General features: G+C 40.6%; 1 protein-coding gene across 2 annotated transcripts in view; it reads left to right on the forward strand.

Annotated features, from left to right (window-relative positions):
- PLEKHF2 (pleckstrin homology and FYVE domain containing 2) overlaps positions 1 to 23,171 on the forward strand; it is a 23,572-nt gene extending 401 nt beyond the window's left edge. Inside the window, exons 2-3 of one of the 2 annotated variants that reach the window (XM_026060155.1) lie at positions 16,254 to 16,351; positions 19,701 to 23,171. In XM_026060155.1, the coding sequence (XP_025915940.1) occupies positions 19,715 to 20,464 (750 nt within the window). In that variant the 5' untranslated portion in view covers positions 16,254 to 16,351; positions 19,701 to 19,714 and the 3' untranslated portion in view covers positions 20,465 to 23,171. The remainder of the gene's footprint in view (positions 1 to 16,253; positions 16,352 to 19,700) is intronic. The other variant, XM_026060154.1, reaches the window with a different exon arrangement.
- The last annotated feature ends 954 nt before the right edge of the window (positions 23,172 to 24,125 follow it).

Genomic DNA, 24,125 nt, shown 5'->3' on the forward strand with positions numbered 1-24,125 from the left:
GGGGGCAGGCCGGGGCGGCGCGGGCGCTTGTTTTTGCCGCGAGGCGCAGACGGAGTTCCCGGCTCTGAAGCGGGTTTGTCTCTAAAAGGGAGAGAACAACAACAACAAAAGCGGAGCCCGAGCCCGGCCGCCCCGGGCTGTTACATAAGTGCGCGGAGCCCCGCGGCCCGCGGCGGGGCCGGGCGGGGCCGGGGCCGCCCCGGCGGGAGCAGCGCGGCGCCACCGGGACCCCGGGGCGGCGCTTCGCGGGGTGTTTGAAGCGCCTGGAGCTCGAGTTGGCGCGGCGGCGGCGCTGGCGGCGTGGCGGCCTCCCGACTCCGAGCCGCCGGTCACTTTCCGAGCCAGCGAAGCGGCCGCCCTGCCTGAGGACTCTGGCTGCTGTGGCTTAAAAAGCGAGAGTGGGGATGGTGCATCTTTCAGCAGGAAACCTGTTACTTTGCTGTTAAATTCACCTCTTTTGGAGAGGAATGTGACTGATCTGCTTAAAATGTATGGGGCGCATAAGCTGTCTGAAAGTGGCTCGAGAAAAGGCGTCTTGGCCGCATGTTTTTCCTTTGGCCTCATTTGAAATGCTGTGCGCAGAAACGCCTGAACTTATAAACGGCTAGTGAATAAACTGTTCTTCATGACCAAAACAAAACAGTGAATTGGTCTACTGAGAGTGCATATTGGCGTCTAATGTGTCCTGGCTAAGGAAAAACGGCTTTGGCTTAAGTTTCGACGTTAAGCCTCAGTGCAATAGTGTGTGATGCCCCAAACTAGCTGTTATGTTGGAAACCAGATACTAAGAACTGCTTTGCTCATCTTCCGATCGCGTTGCTGAGGGTGGCCGCAGGAGCATCACTAGTTTCTAGGACGGTCTCTTCAGTGCGCTGAGCGATTGCTCCAGGGATTGATGCTTTTTTGACAAGCAATACGCTTCAGGCTCTAACGTGCCTAACAATTTATGTTTAGACGCGGTTAATACAGTAGGCAAAGTGAGTCTGAAATCAAACCCAGAAAACTGGAGTCAAATTCAGAACTGAGATTACTAATTCCTTTTACTTTCCCCAAATAGAGAGAGAACTTAAATACTCAGCTTTCACATTCTAAGAATAGTATATTTTGAATTATTTCAGGAATGGCCATCTGAAGGAAGGGAAGTATTTAAAGATTGCAGTGTAATCAGTGTTGAGCTCCTACAGATGACTTGTTTTGTTTGCACACATCAGCATGAGAAAGGGATCAAGTCTTTAGCAATGAATGCAAATTTTCTTGCTTTTGAACCATGCAGTCTAAATACTGTTGACTAATCAAGTGAGAAATGAGAATCCTTATATAGTTGAATGGCATGTATATCAGCTCAACTTGTTCAATAATGCTTTCCTGGGTGTTTTATGGCAGTGTTGCTGATGTTTGAAACATCATCCTAGCTAAGTGTCCAAAACGCAGTGAAAGTGAAGCCTTGTAAGTATGACTCCCAAATTCTTCCTTCTAAATACAAATAGACCATGTGGCTTTTGGAGAGATTAAGAGGTTTGTTCTGTGTAGAAAGCTACACAGAGGAAGTCCCTTAAATTTTAAATGAAAACTAGTGAGTAGAAATTTCCAACAGGGGAAGCTGGATCAGTTTCCTTCTTCCTATCATTCAGAATTAATCAAAGTAGTATCTTTTCATCTAGGAGCAAGTTTTCATTAAAAGCAGGGATGAAATCATTCTTTAGCAAGGGCTGCGTTCTGTTTGCTTAAATTATGGACTGAGATTTGAGTTAGTATTAAATGCTTCCCTGGACTAACAGAAGACCTTCTGGTAACTTCCTGAAGCCCGTTAGCTTACAAAAAACTATCATCAGTAAAGTGGCTATTGTGTTCAGATGGCGTTGTGACTCTTTGGCTTCACCGTTGTGGTTATGGATGGGGGAAGGCTGCTTCTCGTTTGGTCAGGGCAGTAGAAGTGGCATGGAGCTGTAGTTTTAAACAAGCCGCGATATCGCAGAATTTGGCAGATCTAATTTACCCTGCCAGGAGGAGCTGAGTGAGTGCGATAAAGGCGGAAAGGTGCTGTCTGTAGGGCAGGCTATGAACAGTTTGTGTTACACTGAAGGATTTTTGGTGATTTGTCCTCCCCAAAGGGGACTAGACAAGTTAAAATGAAAGTTTAGGGTCAAGATACAGCATGTTGTGGAGGCAGAGTTGTTTTTATGCCTGAAGATGTAATTTTCTGAAAAATTGCTGGTAACTAAAATGTTAGATGTATTGGCCAAGCAAACAAACAGCGTGCAAAGTAGGAGTGTGTGTGTTTTTTTTTTTTTTTTTTCCCCTTGACTTTTGTTAGTGGGTGACACCAAATAAGGAACTCTACTGTTAACTACAGATAAGTTTTTATTAGATGTTGGTAGGTAAGAAAGCTGGTTAACTTAATGTTCTCATTTTTTTTGTATTAACTTTATTCTATACTGCTTTAAGTTCTAAAAGTATGCTTTTGACTTATTCCAAGCTCTGTTAATATTCAAGATTATTTTTCCATTTAACTCGTGTAATTTTTTTTTAGTGGTTGTTGATGGTTGTATATGTATGTTTTACTGCTTTCATAGATTAATTCAGTAATTTGATGGAAATGTGATAATTTGGGGATTGCTCTGAAAGAGAGTAAATAAGGTGCAAAAATACACTTTTTGGAGTAGAACCACATATTTATTTTTTTCCCTATACATCAAATACAAAGCTTTATATTGTAGAATACCTTTTGTTTTCATGGTGTAGTGGAGGACTTGTTTTCATAGTTGAGAGTGCAAGACAAGCTACCCTGTAGACAGGTATGGTAGAACATGTTTAAAATAAACTTTAGTATGATAATGTTGCCATAAAATATAAGGTGTGATGACAGCTGTGTTAGCAAGTAGAGTCCTGCAAATTCTTCCCCGTATGAGTAGCCCCATTGAAATAAATGGGTCTGCTTGTATGAGAAGGTGCTTGATGGAGAGTTGTAGGACAAAGATGCTCTTTTCTTGAAAAGAAACACTACTGTGCTAAAGAGCTTTTTAAAGGAATATTACTTCATTTTTCAGCCTGACATTTTAGTACTCATAGACAAAAACGCACTGGTGTATTTATTTTTGTTTCTAAAGTTGGTAAAAGTGCTGCTGGCTTGGATTTAATGGTACATTTTTGTTACCTACCAGTGGATGATAAAAATAAGTTAATTTGAGGATTTTAAAAATTATTTTGAAGATAATGGCTTCCTCCTCTTCTCCTTGCATCATGATGTTTTACAGCAAAACAGTGCTTAGCACATCATGTATGTAATATAGCAGAATTTGGGCATTTTGTATAAACGCTAAAGAAGAAAAACCTAAAATTTTAAGTGTTTCAAATCTCTCTTGTTCATCCTCATTACATGCTCATGTGTGAGCAGTTAGTTACGGTGTTGAGATGCAATACACTGGGAAACTTTGCTCGTTCAAGCAGACATTTGTATACAGAGGGAGCTGCTCGCTAGCAGCGTCTGATCTTCCTATCAGCAGATTTACCTTTCACTAGATGCCTCTCGTACCTCAAATCAAGAGGTTACCTTTTTGCTTCTAAGGACTTCATATGCCTTCTGCCAAATGCAAAGTTGCAGTATGTTTTTTGGCATGTGCTTTTCTGCAACGTGTGTGTACTTTGATAGTGCACATTAATATTAAGGAGTGTACTGTGTGCAGCGTCTTTGAACTTGCCAAATAGCATCTTCCTTAGGACAGCGAATGGCGCAGCTGTTAACTTCAATGCAAATGTCTGCGCAGTTTCCAAAGTTTCTCCTAGCTCCTGTCATCTCTGGGGCAGTATTAATGGGCCTCAGTCTTACAGAAGAGCACAGGAAGATGTCCTGTTGGATGACAGCCATGCGGGCTAGGAGACCCTACAGTTCTCTGGACACGGTTTATTGCACTCGGAGGACTGGGTTGTGCTGAGTGCTCTAATGCCTGTGCGCCAAGTGCTTTCCCTGCAACTTCAAAATGCATCAAACGGATTTGACAAGCAGTAGAAAGGAAAAAAGGGTGGTGAGTGCATTTCTTGAGAAGGGCACATACAGTAAGCTGCTGTGATTACAGGCTTCTTTCGGGAACTGACTTCTTCCCCCCCCCCCGCCTTTCTTTAAGTTTCTCCTGACTTATCTGTCAATAGCTGACAGTATAAAACTTTTCAGACTGATTTTTCAGTGTGCTTCTGTTCTGAAAGCTGTATGTGAAAGTGATTTTGTAACTTCCTGTCTAGATTAGGAGCATGGTGAACAAATTGCCCTTTTAACACGCAGGCTATAACTGACTAGAGCTGGTTACCTTGAAGACTTTGACAAATTTTTACAGCATCATTGGTAAAGCTTGGTCAAGAAAGAGCAGGGCAATGTAAGTTACATAATTAATGATATTGCTGAGAGGGGATCATGACATATTGATGATTGCAAAATTTTAATGTTATCAAACTTTCTGAAGTAAAGGGGTACATGCCAAAGTGTGACATAGTTTGATCTGAAACACCCGGCTCGGCTCAACCTACCTGCGATCCCTCATTTGTGCTGACGATACTTTCTGCAGGACCGGTGGCTGCAGCCTGACGACAGCCCTCCTGCACACACATTTACTGTGGCTAGAGCCATTTTTACAACCAGTTTGAGTGATTTATTTCCGTTGGTTTAATTAAAGTGGTAATAAGAAGGTTTCCTGTGGCTACTCATACTTGCCCATAGTCTGTTCTTCTCGGTGAACTAGTGATAGAAGTGATAGTTGTTTGTGTGGGTTTTTTTTTTTGTAGTCCTTTTCACACGCAGCAATGTAGCTGTTAGTTTCTTAAAATATTTTAATCAAGTAGTATTAAGTATGTCTGAATGTTCTGGTTTCCCTCCGATAGTACTGAAATGCGCTGCAGCAGTGCTGCATGAGCTACCCTTGGAAGGTAATGGCCAGCTACATGGCCTTCTGAAAGTATTTCCACAGTGTAATGCTAGAGTTGTCACCCAAAGCGGAGATTTCTTGATTTACTTAACTTGTTGTTGTGTTGTTCTTGTCTTAAGATGCTTCCACCTGGTCAGAGAAGGAAGCTGAGTGTTGTTGCTGGGCTTGTGTCTCACTTAGCTCTGTGGAAATGCTTGGAAATATTGATTTGGTTAAAAGAAATCTCTGTATCATACACCTTTGCTTCCTAAATAGGATATCTGAATTTTTAAAGGTCATGTGCATGTGAAAATAATGAATACTGATATAATAAAAAAATGAAATTGAGATGATGTGGTGCTGGTGCTGAGCTTATGAATTGTGGGACTGCAAGGGAAGACTTTGCTGTGTTGTAAAACATGGCTGGTTAAAAGTCCTTTCACGTTGCAGTTATCGGTAAGAAGTTCATGGTTCTTGCCTAGTTTTGACATTTTAACTCTTTCTATAGCTTGGTCATGCTATAATCAATTATTTATAGTCTAGTCCTTACTGGACTGTTAATAAAATTCAGTAACTTCCCTGATAATGTCGATAAAGTAAACTTTGTTTTCTGTTTTACGTTGGCTGTTTTAAGTACTTGTATGTAGCGAAGAGACTTAGTTCAGTGAACTAAGTCAGGTGTCAGTGAGAGATGTGCGTATTCATGAAGAAAGGGAAAACAAAATTCTGTTAACTTGAGAACTCGCTTGAAGGTAGATGTTTGGTAGCTCAAGTGCTAAAACAAGCATGTGCTCCAAAACCTTCGGAGGTGCCCTTTTCAGTGTATATGCTAAAGGTACACATCAGTGATCTTTCTGTAAATATTCTATACTTGCAGATTGCAGGTGCTGTACTTGCTTCCGGAAGCATGCTCTCAAAGAGTGTTTATTTCAGTCACTGAAGACCAAGTCCTCCTCTTCACATCGATCGCGAGAGAGTTTAGCTAGCGTTTAGCTAGTTTGTGGCCTGAAGTATGTCATAAAATCTTAAAGGCTCCTATACTACGTGTGACTTGTGTGAAGTGTAGAGATGTCCACATGTATGTGTCTAAATACAGTCATTAACACATGCCAGTTTCTGCTATGTAACCAATCTGATCTTGCTTGCAAAATGGATTTGGCAACACTTCTTGTAGAACTGCTGTGTCTAGATCTATTTTTTTTTATTGATGATTCTGTTTGTTTTTTTTTTTTCCTCTGGGAGTATTTAAGTCCACTTTTTTCAAGATTTAGAAGGTACGTGGAGGCTGTGGATTTGCTTCGTTGTGCTGTGTTAGTGAAACTTAAGGCATGTTCTAGCTTGCACTGCAATTGGCCGGATCCTTTCCATTGATTTTTCATGGCCCTCATCCCGTGTCCATTTAATGTCGAGTGTGGTGGTATTCGTATGCGTCAAGCTCAGATATTTGGGGTTGGAACTGCAGTACTGCAGGTCTGGGCACCCAGCGCGCGGGACTCGCATTGCTCAGCTTACCAAGCCCGAGCAGCACTTCAGGCTCCCTCTCCGCTGTCCTTGACTCTTCCAGCACATTTTTAAGGCACTGGTCCGTTGTCTGCTGTTCCTTCTGATCCCTCTTAGCACCTCAGGGTTGCAGGGAGCTCTGCTGGCATGTGGTATGGAAGGAGCTAGAACTAGGTCTTAAAATCTGTGGAAACTCTTCTTGAAGCAATATTCTGATATATGTTCCAGATGCTTTGGTTAAGATAAAAGATGCAGTTTGCAAGCACCAGTCTAAGCTGACCACTGCTAATGCTCTTAAATACATGCAAAGGGGAAGTTAAGAGTATTTTCCCATGACAGCAAAGATTTAATCTGAATATTGCATTTTTTTTCTCTTCCAGTTGTTTGTTCAATTCATTAATAGGGAATATGTATATATACTCAGCTGTTTTACTTCCAAGCTTCTTATATCAGTTCCAGTAAGTTGGCAGCTGCAAGTACTTGATATATTTTTAATTTTCTGATTCTTGCTTTCTGACCTTTGACAGATCAATTTGCTGGTGTTGAATTGGCAGCATCGTTCAGGTGAACAAGCAGGCCTAATCCACCATGTGTTTATAGAACTTCAGCTTTTATTATTATTCCAGCCTTTACCTGTTTTCCAGATGCAGGTGCTGGTTATCTTCTGGTTACATCTTGAAAGGCGTTGAGGATTTTGCAATGTAAACAGCAGAGGCTTGGCTAGCAGCAGCGGCTTTCGCAAGGGCTGTTTCCAGCCTTGTGAAACTGTTGTTGCTTGGGGAAGGGTTTGCTTGGCGGCAGCAGGGTAAGGCCGGGAGGTGCTCCTGGGTAAAAGCCAGGCACAACATAGAAGCGGTGAGTTTAGGAAGCTGCTCCCTGTGCTGCCTCAGCCCTTGGCTACCAGCTGCGAGCCCAGAGAAATGGGTATTTCCTTGCAGCAGCAGCTCTGTAGCTATCATGCCAGGGGACAAAACCAGCATCGGCTGTCGTGGCTTATTGTAAATAGCAGCCTGGCAGCAGGAATAGCAGCTGATCTCATTTTTAAAAAAGTTGCTCCGGGGCTTCAGCAGTGGGGTCTCTTCCCCCTTGTCTGATAATTCAGATACTTTTTCGAGTGAATTTCTGGGGGGTGGGGGCAGGATACAACCATTCCTACTTGCTCTAGGCGTGGATGGAGTCTCCTCTGTGCTCTGTCTTCTGCTGTAGTAGGTTGGTGTGACCAGCCTTTTAGCGCAGTTTGCTTTCCCGTAGGTGCTGTTTTCCCTGGTGCTTCCAGCAGACCGCCGCGTGCGTCGGGCGCACTCTGTCCCTCGCCCGCCAGGGCTGCGGGGGCCGGGCTGCGTGGTGGTGCCGCGGCTCTGGGCGACCCTTCCCAGCGCGGCCCCGTGCCCGCCTCGGTGGGCTGCCTTGCTTTCCCAGCTGTCTCGGTTGGCCCCTGATTGCCCAAACACGGACTCTGCTGTTTTCTCTTCGGCGACCTTTTGGCTTCCCGGAGGAGAAGTGCTGAAGCTCTCCGATTTGGTGACCGAAACGCACTGATGAGTGATCTTGGGAGCTGTGCTGAGACGGCCACTGTGATTGCGCGCGAGAAAGTATAGGGAGCAGCTAAGAAGCTTTAATGCTTTTACTGGGACTCCTCAAATCTGAATTTCCGTGTTTCTCTTTAGTGGGTCTGACGTGTTGCTCGCTCGGCGCAGGGGTGCCTGTTCTGCGGGACAGGGCCGCGGCAGGCTGCGCGCTGGCCGAGCTTGGCCAGCGACGGCAGCCGGCTCCCATCGCTGCCTTCCTCAGGCCTCCTCCGAGGTGCGGACTGCTCTGTCCTCTCCTCTAGGATTATTTTGCCTCGCAGCCCACTGGGGACGTGGGAGCAGGCGAGGCTAGATGGGTGTTCCCTTTCCTGCTGAGGTTTGCCACATTAAGCCCTAAACCTCAGGAGAAGCTGATGTCCCGAATCCAGTCTTGGAGCATGCAGATCGGTGGCGGTTTTTGCCTGCGTGTGGCAGCTCGGGGGACGTGCAAGCTAACGTCAGGCTGGCCTGGGCGGTCAAACCCTGTTGCTCTGCTACCCCCGGTCTCTCGCCGTGCTAATACGTACGCTGCTTAGCAAAACAGTCTCTTGCTCAAAATAGCTTCCTGTACCCAAATTAGCTTTGGAGTGGGTCTGGGAAAGAGGGAGATGGTGTGATTAGACTGGTGTAAGGCCACATTTTAATAGAGCTACCTAGAAACAGTCTCTGTCCCCAAGATACAACTGGGCTTTCTGTGCTTTCTTAGCTCAGTCAGATAATGGCTATTGTAAATTTTAAGGGTAATGCACTTGTCTCTCAGGTTTGACAATAAATAATGTTTGTTTTTGTTTTTCATTTAGGATCATTTATATGCTATGAGCAGTTCTTATGCAACTAGTGAATTAAAACAGCAGACCTTCTTTGTAAGCTGTAAAGTAGTGTACTAAATTAACTGTAACTTACTGAAAGAATTACTGAACTGTAAGATGTTAGGTAATTTAAATAGGGATTGCTATGCCCTGTACAGTCAAGAGGAGTTTTGTAGTAAGACTAGACTTGCAACAGTCATTTGCAGGAGTGCTTGAAAAATACAGACCTGTTTGGGTGATCATGGCAATTATAGGATCACCTCCTACTAGACAGATGGAGGCTTTTGTCTTTAATGCTGTATTTGGATATCACTGAACACTAAACTGAGAAATACTAGAATATTAAAAGGATTTTGAAGAGCATTAGTTAATATTAAGAGTTCTAAAATATTAGAAAGTCGAGTATTCCCAAGTTGTACAGTAGACAGTAATATGCTTGCTGTTAACGTATTTCCCAAATGGTTCCTGCAAGTTTGCGGCCCGCTTGAGAAGCGCTGCCAGCAGGTTGAGACAAATCAAAGGCTGGGCCTGCTGGTTCACTCTGGATATACCTGTAATGGAGTTGGCTCTGCGGTTCCCTGCGGTGTGGTTATCCGGCAGGCTTGTGCAATGCAGGAAGTGATGTGCTCAGGGTGGAAAAATTACATTTGTGTAGAAAACATTACAGTGAGAATAACAGAAACGAGAGGTGAACGAGAGTCACAGTATCACCTATTCTGTTTTCCTGCTAGTGTAATACTGATGGATGCTTGTACTGTGTTTTCTCTATAGTGTTTGGATTAAAATGCTATAAGCTTTGAGGCTTTCATTACTTCCTTAGAGAGTAATGCAAAGCTGCTGTGGTATTGCCACCTTTCCCAGTGCTTTCTCTCTTGTGGCTTTGTTAGAGGCTGTGTGCTATTCCTTCTTTGCACCATTTTTCACACTGTTGTTAACTTTTGGCATTTGCACCCACCAAATACTGGTACACTTTTTGATAAATACTGATAAGCCTCCTTCTTGTCTGAAGTCTCTGCTAAATTTGTGTTTGGTGTGGTAAGAGAGATTTAGATTTTTCTGTGCTGTTCTGCTTAAGTTGGTCGTGCCAGCAGACTCTTAACACTTTGCTTGACAGCCTTCCAGCTTGCCTTTCTGGTAATGAGGGGCATGCAGCATCGACTGCTTCTTCCAGAAACCCGTTCCCTAAATTCTTAAATAATTAAAGACTAGTTAAAAGAAAATGAGATGACAGTTGTCATGAAGGGCGATTGCAGGAAGAGGAGTGAGCCATAAATAAAAAGTTTGCTGAAACGAAGTGTCTGCCCAGCTACCAGTGCCCTTCTGATCACTGCAGCCCTTGCTCGTTATTGTACCAAATTAATGGAAAGTGATTCTGGCTAAAGGATACGCCTCTGAAGTTCAGAGGGGTCTTACTGCCTCCTTTTCTGCTGCCATCCTCTCCTTGATTTAATCTTTTTTTAATCTGTCGTTCCTTCTTATTTTGCTGCAGTGTCATAACATAGCTTTTCTTATTCTTGATAGTCAGGTCTCCCCAATACCAGCAGGCTGTGTGCTGCGTTCTTCCCAGCTCGTCCCACTTGTGAGAGCCGGCCAGTTTGGTAAATACAACAGTTTCCAGAATACTTTTCTGAACAAAATTAGAGAATGGTTTCTCAGAAGGCTATAGTTCTCTGTAAGCAACAGTCATTGTCATATGTTTTAAATGGCATCCAGTACAGCTAGCTCCTGCATAGTCCAGGCATTTACTTGCTGCTGTCATGTAAGTTTTTATCACTGCCAAAGACCTTTAGAAAGCAGTTCATGTCATACTCATGTATTTCCTACTTCTCTGAACATAGTATTTTTTTGGTATGATTTCTTTTAATTTTGTCTGACTTTCTATACGGTTGTAGCAGTCTCTTGCTGTTTTATAAAAAGCAAGTGCAGAATCTTTGAAGAAATGTACTTAAAAGAAACTGCAGTTAATTGTTATAGATGTATTGAGGTTACTGTAAAATATAGAATGAAATATTAATGAGATCGTACATGGCTTACTGGGTACTTAAAACTTCATTTTCCTCAGTATTTTATTCTATGTGCTGAATTATAGGAATAAAGTTTAATCAAGTCCCTTTTTTGGGTATTTTTATATCACCTTTAATCGAGCTCTGTTATCTGTATGGTTCTTGACAGATATGGCTGCTCTGTGCCTGAGCAGTTGGATGCTGCTTACAGCTAGTAAGATCTATGTGCAGAGCAGCATCGTCTTGCCAGCAGAGCACAACGCAGTGAAACATTTGGGAGAAGTGATGGAGTCCTTTCGTGTAAGCATTGAGGGAGGCTGTGCAGGGTGTGGGACTAGTGAGGCCAAAGTAAGGCTCACAATTTATGCTGATTTTTCTGCCCTGTATCAAGAATTGTAGAATATTTGCTGTGAATGCGTTTAGTTCCACAATTTTCCCTAATAAAAATGTTCTCAAAGCATTGGACTTCGATAGAATTTCTTCAAAACAATGCTGCGCATCAGAAATTTACCTTGTGTTTTACTCAGCTGCAGTGCAAAAAGAGTTGTGTTGTTCTTGAGAGCAATACGTGTAATATTAATAGAGATTGTACTGTACTGAAATGCCTTCAGAGCTGAAAGATTGTCCACAAAAAGTAGGGCAATTCTCCCTTCAGGTTAAGCTTTCAGAGGGTTGTATGAGGGTTTTAGGTAATTTAATTCTTCGTGTTCATGTATATTTGACCTTAAGTCAAATTAGCATGTCTGTCTTGCATAGACAAGACAAACATAAGAGGAAAGCTAAATGAGTGTGACATGATATTCCAGTATATAATAATAAATTGCAACTCATTACTAAAAATCATGTTATTTATTAGCGTATGTTAGATGATTTATTCTGCCTGATGAACTGTCTTAAGAAAGGGTAATTTTCTCTCCCCCCCCCCTTTTTCCCCCCCCCTTCTGTAGATCAAGTCAAAAGAGGAGTCATCTTACAGATCAGTTGTTTAATGCATATTAGATATCTGGTTTGCTGATAGTCTTCATCTTTCTTAGGTTTCTGATTTGCTTATCTCCAGATTGTAAAAGCTTTGCTAAATTTCTGTTACTTTCATGTCTGGTTAACTTGTGATATTGAGAGAGATATACATATATATGTGTGTGTGTGACAGAATAGCAGAATTTTATTTGAGATCTATATCTTATTCAAACCCTTGGAGTTGTGGAATTAGACATGAAAAACTGTTTTACGCTTTTGATTTTGTCTTAAGGAGCCTTTTGCTAAGTGGCCCTAAGCAGAAACTTTTTATAATACAGCATGTAAATTAATCCTTAGGGAAGAAGGAAAGTGGATTCTGAATATACACAGTGGAATGTAGTTGCTGATGTCTACATGTTTGCACAAATGCAAGTAAGAGAACAGGGGTTTTGTATGATAACTGGATAATGCTGTCTCTACCTTTTTTTTTAAATTTCATTCCTTCTGTATTCCTGCATTTCTGAATCTTGTTATTTTCATTCTCTGTATTTACTTCACTGCAACAATATCTAGATTACAGCCTAGCTTGCTCTGATCCTATTTCTTCCATTCAAATGGTGTGATCAGATACTGGTAGTTAGTAAACATTTCATTACTGAGCTTGTTGAATCTGTATTGGAAATACCTCATATCTGTTGGAGAGATTTTAGGACTAAATGGACCTTAGTGTTGATTAGTTTTGAGTTCTTCTACATTTTTCAGCAGGTTAAATACACTTTTTTTTTTCTTTAAAGTTATTGCCCTAGTTTTGAGTATACATAATAACGAAGGAGCTGTCAGCATCCTGAGGCCATAACTCTGAAAGGTCTAGACTACCTTGTTTGTATTAATGTAATGCTGCCTCTGGATTTTAGTGTATTTAAACTTAATCAGTAATTGCTAATTGTAAAGATGATAGATGAACTAGCAATTATGGTAAGGCCAGTGGCATCATCCTCCTTTAAAGCAGTGTTGAAGAAAAAATAATTAAAAAAATTAAAAACCAATAATAATTAAAAAAATTAGAGGCTTATTAACAGACACTGTGTAAGTATCATTTTTCTATTGCTTTTTGGAAGGACACTGGATAAGAATTGTTCTTGCCCAGGCCAGAACATAATGAAGCACTGTTGGTCCTGCTGTAAGGCTGCTCGGGTTGCATCCCTCTCCTGCATCCTGCTTATGCATGTTTTGCAGGGAGCCATGATGCCAGTGCGCACTGAGCAAGGATAAAGTTGCATGCAGCTCAGCACAAAACATTTCCTATGTCTCTAACACATAATATCTTATCTCATTTCTCCCCTCTGATCACTGCCTTGCATTATCTATGGTTCTGCCCTGTGGTGATCCTGTCAGCTGCAAAGGTGGTAGCAGAAAACTTTCTGATAGTGTTACCTGTAACCATACGTGTCGGCCAAGATTTTTTTTTATTTTTTTTTAGTTGACTCATCTGTCTTCAACTACACCCGCTCCTTAGTTTAGTCTAGGCTCCCACAGTAGTAGAGCTAGCATGTAAAATGTACATATCTTATTTAGCAGAGGAGAATGTACAAGTATCGAGTTTGGGGAGATCACCGGTGTGCAGTGGCAAAGAGAAACAATGACGTAGAAGGCAACTTGTCAGTGTGCAGTGACTCTAGCAGCACCATTCTGCTGTTGCAGTAGTCTGCAATGTCCTCTATTTACTGAAGTTCTTAACTTGCTGAATATGCATTTTATTTACTTTAGATAAAAGGATAACTTGTTAGTGCTTTAAAGGTGTAAGTAACATCTACGTTTGATCATTTTTAAGATAATTCTTATCACTACTATGATACAAAGGTAAAACAAGTAGAGAGACAAGAAGATCTCGGTATATTATATTGCTATATCTGCAGAAGCTTCTTGTGAGTTAAAATAGGAATAATTTGGTGTGAAAGGCAGTTTTGCTTAGAGTAGTGGAGTTGGGGCTTTTTGTATAATAAAATAAATTGTTACTTTTAAATTGCACGTTATGCTACAGTAATGAAAGCCTTTGCCCAGCATCTTCATCTAGAATTGGGCTTAGCGAGAACATCTGTGTGTGAGAATGAAGACAAACTGAAGGTATTTCTATTACAGCATTTTGAGAACTGAGATTTATTTATTCAGAAAAGCTGATACACCAAGAAGCTGGAGCCAACAAATTGTTCAGTTAATGCTCTTAAGTCAATTTTGCTGTTTTCAGTGTGTCTTATGAATCCAGTTAATGCTTAAAGTTGCTTGTGAATGGTATTTGCTTCACTAAAGAGCATTCAAGGTGTGTACAAGGAGAGTTTTGAATTACACAAAATTTGTAGCCTGTTATTTTGTGAAATAGACCTATAAGCTTCAGTAAAGCACATCCTAGAAGTGTATTTTAAATTTCTAGGACAGACTGTGGGCCTTCTGTGTTGTAGGGGTGACTTAGAGTTTTTTTAAAGAACAACACTATTACAGCTGTTAAAGATCCCCAAACCTAGGAATCCTATGTAGATCATGAATTTCCTCACATTATGCCAAAAAACAGGTCAAGCTTCAGAATAATGTTCAGGCTCCTTAACGGTCGTTGTTGTCAGCGGTAGGTCCACACACATGAGCCGTTGGGATGCCAGTACTGAGCTGGTCTTGCTTGGGGCTGCTGTGCGCAGTGGTGGCATCATGCCTCTCCCCCGGCTCGTGGTGCAGCTAGATTTGGCAGAGTTCAGCGTGTTTTTCGTAGAAGGTCATCGGATTATTTCTGTGTTGTGTTGACTAGCAGCATGTACTACATGGCAATCCATATGCAGAGAATGAATCTGATGGACAAGCTGGGTCCTTCTTATGGGCCTGGGGGACTCCTGGGTGTTTGTACACAGAAAGTGTAAAACTGGAATCAAGCATTATAAAAGTATGAACAGCTAGGTTTGAGGTTTTCGACTGTACAGTGTCCATAAACTGAGACTATATTTAAAACGCTCCCCTTTCCTCTTCAGTGGAGCTGTTTGACCTGTCCTTCTTGAAGCTCATGACTATGTTTTATTCTCACTTGCTTTGGGGAGGATTTGGGGTACGTTACCAGTAGCTTGCTGTAACTCAGAAACTGCAGGATCTCAGGACATGATCCAACACAGCATCTTGAGGATAGTAATCCAATATCTGCTTTTCATAGTGGCCAGCACTAGGACCTGCAGCAGAAAGTATAAAAATGTCAGTAAATGGTTGGCAGTTAGGAGGATATTGCCAGCTGGTTCTGGGACATGCTCTGATATCTTTTACAATATATCTGAATACACTTTAAGAAAAGATTGTGATTTTTAAAAGACCGATTACAGATAACCGCACGTGGCTTTGGGACCACTCCATCTTGAGCTCAAAGTTCTGTTGTTATGTTACTTATTAAAAATGTAGAAGTAGTCCGGGCATTTTTTTTTAATTTAATATCTCCTCCTTTTATGTGCTCCTAGGAAGAAATGTACCCTTTTTTTTTTTTTTTTTTTTTTTCTTGTGATCTTGGAATGTCTCCCCTTTTGTATTCCTAATTTTTCCAAATGGAGCTATTCTGGTCTTTATAATCATGACACACTTTCTCCTGGCAATTTCTTGTTGTCATTACCCTTTTCTGAACTTCCCTCAAAAAACAGGTCACCAAAGGTGAGTAAGCATTAGTGTGCACAGAATTTCAGATGAATTCTTAATTTTAAATTCTAAAAATTTAAAATACTGTGAAAAATGTCAGTGCTTATTTTTAAAAAAAAAAAAAAATCTAAGCTCTTAGTGTGGAAAAACTACAATCCATGTCATGTAAGAAGATGGAAATGATTCATCAACAGTCTAATGGCTCTCATTACCTTAATTGAGGCTGGTAGGTAATAATTTGTTGAACATTATAGACTGTAAAGTTTAAATCCAGAAGAGAGGTGATCGTCTTGTCTTCCTTTCTAATAGTCCTTAGCTTGCCCAAAATTCTTGCCTGAGTCCAGTAAGTGGTTATTTTAGCAAGCTGAAAGTAATCTTCAGCACAAGCTCTAGAATCATGTATCTTGGCTTTAAATCATGATGATTATTAAATGATCTTGGCTAGAATTATTTTCTCTAAGGTTGTTCTAGAAGGCATTTATCTAAAACCTGTTGCCTTTTCTCTCCCGTCCTGTCCCTTTCCAGTGACTTGTATTTTGAAAGCTCTCCCTGGCGACCTCGGGGCGGGTTTGCTGTTTGCCAGCAGCGAGTGCAGGGAGCGCTGCGCCGGGCCGGGCCCTAGAACAGTGAGCGATTCTKGCAAACCAGGGCAACTTCTTCACGCCAAGAGTTGGTTTCAGTGAAGCTCGTCAGCATGATTGCTCTTTTCTGTGGACTGGCAAATCGTATAACCAGCTGTAACTCACAGATAATTCATATAAAAATGCAAGTTTAGAAATGATGCATATTGATTTGTATCCTCAGAAAAGCATATTCCTCTGTTCTCTCTTCTTTGCACTCTCCTGACTGTATTCCTTCCCTATGTTGCAGGGAACGTGAGGGATGTGCAATTAACCCTTACAAAATCCTGTTCTTCCGCAGTCAGTCATCTGAATTTGATCTTTCAGCCTAGGACAATGGCAAATAAGGTAGAAGACTTCTTGGTGTGTATGCTGATTTATGTCCCCTCTCTGGTACTTTCTCCTTGGTAGATGGAATGGTAATAGCTGGGGCAGCCAGCAACATTTCTGCTAACTGGCACTCGTATGTTAGTAGAAGTTGAAGCTGATCTCTCGCTCTCGCATGCTCTCTCTCTCTCTCTTTTTTTTTTTTTTTTTTAAACCTACAAAAACCTCTTCTAAACTAAAAACCTCTTCTAACTAAAAAGTCTTTCAGAATTCCTCCCAAATGCCAGTGCTTTGCCTCCTGGATAAAGGCCATGTGATAGGAGATACTTGGAAGGTGTATATTTAACCCCCCTGCCCCCCTGCTTCTGTGACTAGAGCTTATTGCTGAATAAAATGGGTAAAGGCAGGTAGCATAACTCCCCATGTGCATAATTTCAAATTGGGACTTGGAATGCTTGAAAGGAATGAAATGTCTGTTGAAAGGTATATTTTGGATATGCCTGAATAATCATGTCATTTAAAAAAAAAAAACATACTGATGTAATCATCAGTCTTTTGCTGTTCTCAAAAATTTTTTTTAATTAATTAATTATTTACTTAATACTTCTGTTTTACTTGTCAGTATACACCAATGTATTTGTGGGGAACTGTCTCACCAACTCCCTGTCTATCCCTCTATCACCCTCCCCTCCCACTCCTAGCCCTAAAACACTCGATTTTGTTCTAATCCTGATGCTCAGCCCTCTGATCTAATTTACCGTATAGTTCTTGTAATGGCACAAGGGAGCAGGGAGGGGAGTCAGATAGCATAAATCAGCACAGCCACAGAAAGACGCAAGCTTGCAAGATGTGATTTGGCTTTATCTGTTGCTGCAGAAGGCTTCAAGGAGTGCCATGTCCACTTATGGGCATCTCTTCTAAAGGAGTTTATGGACAGAGCTTCAAAAGCCTAGAGAAGAGTAACAGGAATAACCAGTTCAGAAATGTATGGCTGGTGAAGGAGATTGAAATAACTCAAATTTCTTCTTCCACCCAGACTCAGTTCTGTCTTCTCTCTAGAAAGAGGGAGCATCGTTCTAGTACTCAAAGGATTTTATGAAGAAGATAGAGATAGAGGTAGTTCTTCTCATTGAAGAACAAGAAATAAGTGTAATTTGCAGAAAAGATGACTTACTGTTATGAAAATACTTTTTAATTGTTCAGTGCCTCCTTCCCCCCCTCTCCCCCCCCAAACTTGATCAGGTAATGAAGGAGGTGGGCTGCTGGTTTAGGTTAGACTGTTATCTGGTGTGTGCACCCTGCGTAGGTGTGCTTGCTTCTGCCTCGCTGCAGCACAATTAGATGTCATGAGAACTCTTTTATCAGTTGGTTTCTGTGTTTTATCTTGACCTTCTGCGGATCAAAATAATGTCAGCTTTGGTGTCTTTGTAGCTCTACTGTCAATATATAAAACTGGTTATCACCATATCAAATATCATAACTAATGCTGTGAAGCATGCAATGAAAATCCAGAGGAGGTACTGGATGATATCCTTTATTAATAGATTCTTCCACCTTCAGTATCAAACTTTGTTGAAACAAGATGATGTAGTGCGCATAGCTTAAAAAAAAAAAAAGATCAGTTTAGTTGTATCTGAGTAAGCCCACTTGTGAAACTGTTTTAGTGGACTCAATTTAAATTATTTTTCACAGAACTAATTAAGGTCTTAAAGCAGTAACCTATAAGTTATTTTTTTTAAGTCACATTTAACCTTGGTAATGTGGATTTGTGTAATCTGAGCAAGTATAACATACTTAGGTAAGGCCTGATGAGAGACTTCTCTGCAACTAGAATTCTGTGCAGAAGGTTCATCCATATTTTGTAAGGAAGTATCTGAGATGTAGTGTATAAGAAGTTTGTTTTTTTTAAGTCAGGGTTTTGCCGGAGTCTGAGAGTCTTTGAACAGAATCAAGGTCTTGTTTCAGCCCAATTTCATCTTCATTGTAGGCTGATCCTTTACTGAAGGCAGGCAAAGTATATTTAAAAGAGGACAGGTGAATGGGGAGGACTCTCTAAAGTAGGATTGTATTGGGAAATGTGGGTTGTAGGTACTGGAATTCTTGCTTGTATGCTCTCCTTCAAACCTATTTAAAGACGTGGAGTCCACTAATAGGTGTCATGAGCATCAACTCTTCAGTAGGTAAAAAGGAACGAGTAGGAGAGCTGTCTCCTGGAAGCCTAGAGAAAGGTCTCTGGCTTTGGCCCATTCTGAGGTGGCACATCTTGTTTGCCCTTGGCTCTGACGACAGCCTCGTGGCTTTATCAAGCACACAGTTCTTAGAAGTCCCAGTCGTACTTGCAAGGGTCTTGGCAGCAGATCTGGAGCTGACTAGCATATCTCTTATTCAGAGCTCTCCGGGTAGAAGACAGTAAAAGGAAGGTCATGCCAAAGAGCTGTTTGCAGAAGTATGAATTGCAACTGCTTATTTTCAGTTCACCTAACTTAGGATCTTGCTCTTATTTGCTACTTGGGAAGGAACAAGGGGTGGTTTTAATCCAAAATTGAAATGGAAGTATTGTTGCTTATCAGCACTGCTTGAAATGCAAGGGCTTCTTGTCTGAACTTCTGACCAGTGCAGGTCCCTTAGGTGTTTTCAGGAGCAGATGAGAGCTGCATGACTGGACTTCTAGGGTGGTCTGCGTTACGTAGTCACGATGGATGTAGATGCGGTTCAGATCATGTGAGGAGAGAGGCAGTGGCAAGCAGATGGTGGGCTACCAGCCCGCCACTTACTCCTTGTTTGTATCTAAAGAGTCTGCCATGAAAGCAGGTGGTGGGGAGTGCAGGCTGTGGGCTGGGTAAAATGCTTCTAGTAGGTGGATTTATGGGTTTTGCACATGATTTAAGCTTTATGTTCTGGAAAAAGAGCAATACGGAGCTTACTGAGGATGATGCCTTCCTATGTGAACATCCATTATATCATTTGTGTTTGTCCTGTTAATACTGGCTGAGCAGCTTGGAGACTCAAGTTAAGTTAATGTTTCTGTCAGTGTTAGAATTCAGAATGTTGGGTGACACTTTCTTTTATTATCCAGAGAGTGGGTACAGACAGACATGCACGAACCTTACTAGAGGTAAGTGCTGTCTGTGTGATAAAGATAGCTGTCAGCTGGGAGCTGGATGGAACATTTTTGCTTCTAAAAAAGACTAATCAGTTGCTAAAAATTCTTAGGTGTTAATACTTATTTAAATATCTAGCTCAAGTTAGTGTCTCTGAGCCAGCAGGTTCTGTTAGATATTTTAAGAGATGTAGGGTTAGTACTTTTCTTGTAGAAGGCTGCTGTTGAATCAGTCCTGTTCTAATGACAAACTTTTCTTTCTAATTTTAGGATACTTGTGAAAGATGGTGGATCGCTTGGCAAACAGTGAAGCAAATACAAGACGAATAAGTATAGTGGAAAACTGCTTTGGAGCAGCTGGTCAACCTTTGACTATTCCTGGTCGCGTTCTGATTGGAGAAGGAGTGTTAACGAAGCTTTGTAGGAAGAAACCCAAAGCAAGGCAGTTTTTCCTGTTCAATGACATTCTTGTTTATGGTAACATTGTCATCCAGAAGAAGAAATACAATAAACAGCACATAATTCCATTGGAAAATGTCACTATTGATTCCATCCAAGACGAGGGAGATTTACGGAACGGGTGGCTTATCAAGACACCAACCAAGTCTTTTGCAGTTTATGCTGCCACTGCTACAGAGAAGTCTGAGTGGATGAACCACATAAATAAGTGTGTTTCTGATTTGCTTTCCAAAAGTGGGAAGACTCCTAGTAATGAACATGCAGCTGTCTGGGTACCAGACTCGGAAGCCACTGTGTGCATGCGCTGTCAGAAAGCAAAATTTACGCCTGTCAACCGTCGTCACCACTGTCGCAAGTGTGGCTTTGTCGTGTGTGGGCCTTGCTCTGAAAAGAGATTTCTTCTGCCAAGCCAGTCTTCCAAGCCTGTGCGAATTTGCGACTTCTGCTACGATCTTCTATCTACTGGGGAGATGACTGCTTGTCAGTCCGCTAGATCAGACTCCTACAGCCAGTCACCTAAATCCCCTTTAAATGATGTATCTGATGATGATGATGATGAAGACAGTAGTGATTAAGGACCAAAAATTTTTTTTCCCCGTGTTTTGCAATTGGTGTTTCAAACCAGATGGAGCTGCTTTTAGGGGAAGCCTATAGTCAGGTTCCTCAGAAAAATTCTGGTCTAGCCATAAAATATGCCTGAATATCTTCAGCTATGATGTGCCTCAATCTACGAATTCTCTAGACAATAGATTTTTCACTCCTCTGCAGGGATAGACTATTGCCAATGTTATCAGATAATTTTCCAGCTTCTTATACTTGAGTTATATCTAGGTTACACTTTTGTGGAAGATTGGAAAATATATTGTATTTTCTTAATTTAACAACCCATACTTCCTTATGTTTCGTATTGGCATGTTATGTGGATTTTCAGGATATGGGGAGGAAAAATGTAAGCATGTGTGAAACAGTCATAAATGTTTTCGTGAGTTCCATAAAACTATTTTTGTTCTGACCATGCTACATAGTGATAAATTGAAATGTGACCTAACTACAAACTTAAATGTCACAAAACTTGGGAATTGTCTTGTTCTGCTCTTATTTATGACTTCATATACCAAGCAGTGCCTTGTAACAGTTATGCTGATTCAGGAAGAAACAAACCTATTATTGTATATATTATCTGTATTTGCCTGATGCTGGTATCTGAGAGATTGTTGGTGCTATTGAAAATAACTGCTGTGTTCAAAATGGGATTTTGAAAAGATCATATCTGTATACCTGCAGTCGGTGACTAAGATCTAAATCACGTGTCCACATCTGTACAGGCAGACCCAAAGACTCTGCAGATTCCCGCAGGCTTCAATGGAGTTTTCTTTGCAGGAGTTGCATTGCAACCCCCAGACCAGGGTTGGGATCTTGAGATGAGAAGCTTGGTGTGATTTTCACAGGGATATATACATTTTCTTTACAAAATAGTTTAAGTTTCAAATAGCATTTTGGCAAATGCATGCTGAAACTTCAGTAGGGTAGCGTAGCATTTTGCTGTGATAGCTTGTGTTTTTGGAATTACTTCCTAAATGCAACACTAACTTGTTTTTTAAAACATTAATGAGAGAGGGTTTTTTTGTCAGGAATTTATGTTGGCTTGTTTAAAAATAACCTCGAGTTTTGAACAAACAGCCTGCAAATATCCTTACAGAATTGGCTTTCCTTTTTACACAGCTGACCTCAGGATAAATGTGAGATGCAAGTTATTTCATTCTAAATGTATACCCAGGACCAAGAAAGATGTATCTAAGAACTATAAAATAGTCAGTGCAGGAAAAAGTCTAGTAGAGTATTCATTTTAATAAGTTGTTGAATACAGAAGCATCATGTTTCCTATATTAATGTTAAAAGTTAGACTTGTAAAGACTTGTTAAAACATCAAATGCTATGTTTCTATATTTTATAATGGTAGTAGTCAAATTTGAAGGAGAAAAACCTCTTTGAAATAATTGTATGGAAGTATAATAGCAACAGACTTTATTAAAAAAAGTTGTTAAACTCTTGTAGATCTTTAAGTGACAATTTCTGCACTGTTTGCCTTGGTTGGCAATTATTGGGTTAAATATTTATTAAATAAACAATCAATGCTGCATATTGCACTAGTCTCCCATTTTGTACAGTCAGTCATGTTTTTCTTAAAAAAAAAAAAAAAAAAAAAAAAAAAAGCACTTCAAAGTTATAGCCTTCAGAGAGTCCTCTAGTAGCTGAAGATGCACTTAGCATCTTTAGGGAGGCACTCTACATTACTAGTCTGCAATACATTGCTTCAGGTGAAAATCATGTTCATGTGCTTGGGTAAGAAATTCCAAAATACGATTTCTTTTAAAAGGACTAAAGAGTGTTTGATCTGCTTTGAAACAAACATAAAAAAGGGAAAACACTTTGTGGTGGAGACTAGGGATCAGGAAGACTTTAAGATTTTCAGAGAAGCAATAAAGGGTTGTATATACTCAAAGACTAGGTGAAGTAAGTAGTTTTATATATACTCATTCCTTGAAAGATAGAGAAATGATGACCTGCAGAGTGGGCAAATAGGCTATTCTGAGAAGCCGTTTTCAAGTAATAGTGCTTACGTTTTGTGCCTCTGTTTCTCAAAACAATTTTCATATTTCAGGAATGGAGACTAAACTTGTTAGCTTCAGTTTTTCTACAGAATCAGAGTACAGACTTCCAATGTACATATGCTCTAATGACTAACAGCAATGTACTTCCTGATACAACTGTTTCCTCTTTCTTAAGCTGTCAAATATTAACTTGTCTTGTTAAAGATTCCATCTTTTTGTGTACTTTTCCCAGTGTTTCTGTATGTTGTGCTTGCTTTTTGGCACTTTTGGAGGGATGGGAAAAGGGTTGGAGAGAGAGCGCATCCTATATTTCTGCAGTATGTTCTTGTACCTACTTCAAGTATCTTCTGTTATCTGTGAATGAAACTTGCACTGTGCCGCACTGATCCCTGAAGCTGTAACCAAACCAACATTTGTGTGTGTCTGGGGGGAGCGTTTCATCTGGAAATGATGTATGTGGGCCAAGCTTTTTGAGAAAGTATTAAAAAAAACTGTGTTCTTGGGTAATATTCATAACCCTCAGTGGTGTTTGCTGATGTTAAGTCCATTTTGTAAAGTTTCAACTTCTCTTGTGTACTTTCAAATTCTGGAAAGGGCTCAGTTCATACTTTGTAATCTTGTTTTGTCAAATTATTTTTCTTTACAAATATATGGTGTAGCTTCAAGCCTATATGTGTTTAATTTTCTTTAACTGTGGGCCGTTAAGGGTGACAGAAAACAGTGGGTTTTTGAGTGTGGGTTGGTTTTTTTTTTTATTTTTTTAATTTTGACAAGAATTTTAACAGCAAGTGTATTAACTTTCAGGAAGGGCTAATAAACTGGGAGTAAATAATCATGAAGGATGAGACTTGACTGAATTTGGAATAAATGTAGTTAGGGATTTAGAAGCACCTTACACAGCTGAGTAGAGGAACAGTTTAAAACAAGATGGAAAACAAGTGTTCTGCAGAGTTTGGCTTTTTGTTGAACCAGGGTCGCAAAAGTCAAGCCCTGAAAGAGGCTGGAGGACTCAAAACTCCTTACTGCAGGTGTCTGAGCAGCCCGGCCCTGAGTGGGTTCCCACCTTGGTGGGCGATGGAGCCTGGCTTTCCCTTGAACAGAAATTGGGAATGACATTTCGATATCAGACTGAAGAGCAATTTTATACTTTTCCCAGAAGTCTGTACTGTTAAGCTCTTAAAACAATTAGTAATTATGGCCAGCCTCTCTGTGTATTTTATGTAAACTTTTTCCAGTTCATTATGGTAGATTTAATCTGCTATTTTTGACTATATTTTGCAAATCAAATGGAAAAAGGAGGAAGTGGTGTCTGCAGTATCTCTTTTGCAAGGCTCTGCAGTCAACTTCTGCTTTGTAGAACAGACTATATTGATGAAATATATATTCATTTGCTTTAGCTGAGTTCAGATTTTGCTCACTCTAGCACCTTTCACAGGAGCCTGTATTTCACAGTGAGGGAATGTTAAAGTCTATCTTCTCAAGGTTTTAGATGAAGCCTATTAAACTGCTCTAAGGTTGTTAACTTAAATTAGACTGCTTTTCCTTCAGATTTGATGCAGATAGACTTCCTTTAGCTAATGAGTAATCTGCAAGAGTCAAGCACTTGTGTTACTCTGTTCAAAAT

The sequence above is a fragment of the Apteryx rowi genome, unplaced genomic scaffold (assembly GCF_003343035.1).
Source record: "Apteryx rowi isolate R43461 unplaced genomic scaffold, aptRow1 scaffold_165, whole genome shotgun sequence".
Classification (NCBI taxonomy): Eukaryota; Metazoa; Chordata; class Aves; order Apterygiformes; family Apterygidae; genus Apteryx; species Apteryx rowi.